The following is a 6,000-nucleotide window of genomic DNA, read 5'->3' as shown; positions in this document are numbered from 1 at the left end:
AATATTCAAAAGCACTTTTTGCCCACTGCAGCACAAATTTGCGCATTTCGCTTTGTGATTCATTCAGTGATGTTTCTGAGCGATGCACTTCCAAAGCCCCTTTTTGCAAACGCCACAATGTGATATCCTCGAGTGGAGTCCTGATTTGCGTTCGTGCATTGCTGTGGCTTCACGCAGCCGAGAAGAAGAAATACAATAAAGAAAACTGCATTTATTGACTTGCTGTACAACTGGTAAAAGTCGATGGTGCACTGAAAGGGGGGAACTGGGCGTTCAGGAAAGGAGTTCCAGAGTTTCACCGCTGAGCCATGAAAAGTAACAGCGACTGATACGCCGTGAGGGCAGAGCGAGAGCAGTAGCATCGTGGATCCAAGGTTAAACGGGGGAGGGGAACCCAGATTACTGATGCATTTACGAATATGTACATAACTAATTCCGCGATCTCGTCAGGGAAACTCAAATGTTCCAACAAAAGAGTGGCGTTGTTTGCAATGCGCTCGTCACATCGTCCAGAGCACGAATTCGACGTTGATAGGGTTCCCCCCCACCACACACTTCCTGGTCTCTCCTCCCCTGTAATATTAATATGCCCTCCGCGGTGAGGCCCAGCGGTTTACCGCAAGCAGCTGAGCACCGACTTTACAACAGCAGTCGGGCCGACTCGCGCACTGCTTTGATACGGAGCGGGGTCGTCGGGAACCGTTACCGACACACCTTCGTTTGCGTTTGCGTTTCCGTTTGCGAACAAGTAACACCGCGTTGCAAAATGTAATTCATTGCGCCCGAGAGCCGCGCCGCACACGGCAGCGGCGCTGTTCAATCTGACCCGCGGACGCTGAGGTCGGAGGAGATTCATTAGGAATCGAGAGTAGAGTAAACGCCTTTATTGGTTGTGTGTGTGTGTGGTGTGTGTGTGTGTGTTTTCAGACCAGTCGCCGTGCAGGAATGTTCGCTGATTTTCGGGGGAGGTTTTTTTTGTGTGGTTTGTTTTTTTTTCCATATATAATGTTTTTTTTAAAAAAAAGGAGTAAATGAATTGTGCGCGATCTCAACTTGCCCTCTCGCTCTCTCCCCCGAGCGCGGCGCTCCTCCCGATGTCTCGCCCCATTCCCACCCCTTTGGCTGTGAACCTTTTTTTTCCCCCTTTTCTTTCCCCATTCCTCTTCCTCGCAACTCCAAGACTTTACTTGGCTTCAGGCCCCGCCCCCCCCTCCTCCCCGCCGCCGCCGCCGCCGATTGGCGCCCTGACGTCAGCAAGCGTTCCATTTCCGAACGTTTCGCCTTCTCGCCCCGCAGCGCAACTTGTGATTGGCTGACGCTGGGGGGGGCGGGGACCTCGCACGGCCCCGCCCTCCACGGGCTGTCAGTCAGGAGCCCGAACTCGTCTCGTCCTCTGCAACTAATGAATCAAACTTTGAGAGCGCGCGCCCCACTGACTGAGCCGCGCTCAGTTCCCGTCTCGCTTTGCAGCCCAGATCGCCGCACTCCCTGCAACGCATTTTGCTTTCTGTTTCACATGTGACATTTGAACACCGAAACCCCGGTGCACGGTGTGATAATGAAAAAAAATCAACGCATGCGCGCAGCCGCGATGCCATCCCGCTGAAGGGCCGCAGCTCCCGCCCTCCCCGGTGGGCCGCTGGCGAGCTCTCATTGGGCCAAGCAGCCGTCAATCCAGAGCAAGGCTTGGGATTAAAAAAATGTACAAAGTGCTAATGAAGTTGTTTTTATGCAGAATTCTCCAATGTTCAACTCCGGGTTTTGTTCAGCAAATTGACTGCATTGAATATTTTTTTTAAAAAAAATGTCACGGTACTTTACAGCGTTTTCTCCCGCTCAGTGGTCGACTTCCTCAACTCTGCGAGAACCCCAAAGAACGCAGCCAAAAAAAAACCCTCCACCATTGTACAGCCAAATCTGATAATACAGCACTTCTGCTGCAGCAGGAATGTGGAGTTCAAATCCGCACAACCCCAAATCGCTTCCCTCACAGTCGCCATCTCCTCCTCTATAATATTGCGATTTGCGAACTAAATAAAACTTTAAAGCAAATGTAGTGCAAAGTAAAACGTGGCTATTTTTTTTGTCAGTTTTGTTTTAATGCAGCAAGAAGAAGTGCAAATGTGGGTTGTAAACATCCTCGAAGCCGACTTACTTTACCGGTTTCGTTAACGCATTGACGTTCAATGTATTTTTTTGGGGAAAAAAAAATGCCTTTACGATGCCTTAGAAAGGTTATGAGAAAACATGGGCATGTGGTTTAAAAAAAAACAGCCAAATACCCACGGAGGGGCGGGTCGGCAATAATACGATGTGAGCACGAAGGAAAAGAAAGAATAAAGGGGGCGGTGGTGGGGGGGGAGGAGAGAAGAGAGTGAGTGCTTGTGTAAGTTACTTATGTAGTGCAGCTGATCTGTGTGTGTGTGTGTGTGTGTGCTGAGGGGAGCGCGCGTGCGCACTGCTCCTTCTCGGGCGCGCGGGCGGGGCGGGCGCGCGCGCGCGGAGTGGGAGGGAGCGAGCGAGCGAGCGAGTGAGGGGGTGGGTTGGGGGGTGGTTGGTTGTTCGCTTCCATAGTTGCATCCGGGTACCCGGGCATTAGCCTTGGCAGCCGAGGCACAACTTTTGCTCAAGAGCAAAGTGAAATCCAGGCGCGCTCGCTCGCGCCGAATATAGTCCCCGGAATTTTCAAAACCTTAACGGAAATTTAACGGCCGCGGGGCCGGAGGTCGGGCCATCCGCCGCGGACTCACGCGGGTGTCGCGGTCGCGCTCGGGTGGGGGCCGGCGGGAACTCTTCTGAGCCGCTTTGGGGAGAGTTTTGCGAAAAATGGCGTAAAGTGAGTGATGAGTCCTGTGCCCGTAGCGAGAGAGGCAAGAACTTGCTTTGCAGACTGAGTGTACTTGTTCTGTTCGGTTGTTGTTGTCGTCGTCGGCTTTTGTTGGCTTTTTTTTTCTTTGGGACACAAAAAATCGCAAAGGTGGTGGTGGGGGGTGGGAAACCATTCTCGAGTTTGATTAAAACACGCACGAACGTGAGCAAACACACACAAAAGGACAAGCAAACCAGCACCAGCACCACCACCACCACACAAAAAAATATCCTCCAACTTCATTTCGCTCGGATTCAAAGTGTCTTGAGAAAAAAAAGTGCTTTTGAAGTACAAACCATGGAGATGCAAAGCCTTCAAGAGGCACTGAAAGTAGAAATCCAGTGTCATCAGGTAAAGGACTAATAAACCTTATAAGTCTGACTGGTGGTTGAGATAATGGGAGAGAGGAACAGCTGAGGGGGATCAAAGGCGAGTGAGTGGGGGGGAGAGAGAGAGAAAGCTGTGCAGTTCTTTAGTGGAACAAGTGAACGAGACCCCCCCCCCCCCCCCCCAACCCTTTTTTTTTTGCATTTTCAGTCCGCATTTCAGTAATACACCTCCTCGATGCGTTTGTAACTGTGATTTTTTTTAAACTTTGTGACGAGTTTTAAGCGATGTTTGTTCGAGTTTAGAGCAACAAGGATTTGGAGTGATATTGCGGTTGGGTTGTGTGTGTGTGTGTGTGTGGAGATTAGTACGAGACTTGAATATTTATGAGCTGCTCGAAACTGACTGGCAGTGTTTGCGTGCCTCTTTGTTCCTCCCAATCATGATAACTTATACCGTTGTCTGACCTTTTATTTTTTTTTAAAAAAATTGTTTATATCTGTATATCCATTTAATTTTTTTTTAGAAACTAGTTGCACAGATGAAGCAAGATCCACAGGTAAAACAAATCTATTTCCTTAAGTGTTTTGTTATCTGGTATGCTTGGGGAAGATGATCAGAAACTTTATCAGTGGAGATCTCTCATTTCGCAGAAGCAGTGGCTGGAGAGTGTGCAGCTCGCGGTGACAAAAACTAACATTGTATTTTTTAAAAAAGTATATACAGTCTATATATTTTCTCCTGCGTATCCTAGAAATCGCAGATGTATTTTTAAAAAAATCTATATTTTACCAGAACGGAGCTAAACAACTCCACGAAAGATAATCCAGAATGATGTACCTTAGTGAAGAACAAGCGAGAAACTGGTTTAGCTTGTGACCACGTTTTAATGTATACAGTAGCCATTTAATATTTGTGATGACTTTCACTTAAAGTAAGCGTGGGGGGAGGGGAGAGAGGACAGAGGAGGAGGGGGGGGGGGGGGCTGTGTGTGTTGGTTGGAATGAATGTGTAACCTCTCAAGGTAAAAGGGATGTGTGACGAAATAAACTTATATCTCGATTTGTTGCTAAAGTTTAAATGTTGATTTGTTTTGAAGATCCAGTTTGCTTCGAAATAAAGTGAAGTTGTGGCCTGGCTTAAGTAGAGAAATTCTGAGGCGTCCATTTTGGATAGGTCGACATATTTTCCAAGTGTGGAAGAGAAGGGGGGAAAAACTGGCAACTACATTTCACATTAAGTTTATAAAGCCTGCTCGTGTGATGCTGCAGAACGGGAAATGTAACTGGAGGTCTCACTGATTTCTTACCTGAATTCCTAAATAGTTTATTTGATTGTTTTTATTGATTTACTGTGCTCTTGTCTCCTTGTTCTGATTTGACGTATAAGCTTTTGATTCGGGCTCCGCATCACTTTGCTTTTTATTTTCCATCATTAAAAAAGTGTGTGTCGGGGGCGGGGGTTGGGGGTGAACTCCGGACTTGCATTTCTTTTGAGAGGGAGTTAAAATTATCCAAATGTTGGCGTCCGAGAACTCTAAAGGCCGACTTTGTTGTGTACTTGGAGCAGTTGATGGAGCTTCTAGCGGAGAGCCCTGATTGTTACAATGGAACAGATTTCAGAACCACGAACAGTGCCATTTAACGCACTGCCGCTGTCCAGCACTCTGCTTCTCAGCGATCTTTTCATTTTCCAAAAAGTGCAACTTTGCTGTGCTATTAACACACACAAAGCTTTCTGCGCATTATGTAGTTACAAAAATTAAAATGCTTGCGCTCAGCGCATTGAGCTTTTCTCAACTCCATTGATCTTGTTTCTTTTGGAATGCAGCTTGCAGCACCAAGTTGGAAACGAGTCTTAATTTGGCTGCAAATCGAAAGGGGCAACTCTTTAAGGTCAATCAGCGACATTGTCAGTCGGATTGGAAATTAACCATTTTAAATTCTTATTTTTGGGGGGTGGGGGGAGGAAATTGTATTTTATTTGCTTGCCAGCACATTCAGTTTCGTAGTGGAAGCTTCCATTTTGTAAGAAAGGGGTGTTGTGTTTTTTCCTAACATGGAGAAAACTATGCAATGAAGAGAGCGGAGTTTGAAGGGGGATGGGTCCTCATTCATGCTTAACATTGCCATTTTGATTGCTTTGATGCCATTTTTTTAGGAGGGGGGAGGGGAGCAAATGTCCCACTCAGCAGAACACGAGGATGTTTAATCACTGTATGTACATCACGGATCACCTACTTTTTCCTGACCAGTAACACGATCTTCCTTCCCTCTGTCCCCTCCCCCCCCATGGATTAAAGTTTTATTTTTTAGGCAGGGTTTGGTTACTGCACAATATGGTACTGCAGTTGGAATCTTACCGAAAAGCTATTTTTTTAAAATATAGTTGGATTTTATTGCTTGATTAAACTTGTACTAATCTGTAGATAACATGGAACAACTGTGACAAGGTACCATAACTAATAACTTGGAAATAGCTGTTTGGGAAACAGTGATTTGTGTTCCATGGAAATTGCTTTTGTATTTAAATTGGATTAGAAAATTGACGTAAAATATAACTATTTGGCAAGTTGTCACACAAAATACCGATGACCATAACTTTCCTGAAGATGGTCACTCCATGGAATTCCATTGCTTTCAGTGGGATGTCACTTTTCTCAAAGCATCATCTTGGCTCAATCGGTAGTATTATTGCCTCAAAATCAGAAGGCTCAGGCCTACTTGGTCTAGGCTGACACTCCAATGTTGGGGTGGTATGCAGTAATGTTAGAGGACCATAACTTCAGATAAGATGTGAAATTG

At 46.4% G+C, this 6,000-nt stretch overlaps 1 protein-coding gene across 1 annotated transcript in view; it reads left to right on the top strand.

Moving 5' to 3' along the window:
- Positions 1-2,956: 2,956 nt before the first annotated feature.
- Positions 2,957-6,000, top strand: part of phf21b (PHD finger protein 21B) — a 102,829-nt gene continuing 99,785 nt past the window's right edge. Inside the window, exons 1-2 of the mRNA XM_007894668.2 lie at positions 2,957-3,220; positions 3,723-3,755. Coding sequence (XP_007892859.1) covers positions 3,167-3,220; positions 3,723-3,755 — 87 coding nt within the window. The 5' untranslated portion in view covers positions 2,957-3,166. The remainder of the gene's footprint in view (positions 3,221-3,722; positions 3,756-6,000) is intronic.

This window comes from Callorhinchus milii, unplaced genomic scaffold (genome assembly GCF_018977255.1).
Source record: "Callorhinchus milii isolate IMCB2004 unplaced genomic scaffold, IMCB_Cmil_1.0 Scaffold5, whole genome shotgun sequence".
Lineage (NCBI taxonomy): Eukaryota > Metazoa > Chordata > Chondrichthyes > Chimaeriformes > Callorhinchidae > Callorhinchus > Callorhinchus milii.
This window is presented reverse-complemented; position numbering and strand designations above follow the sequence as displayed.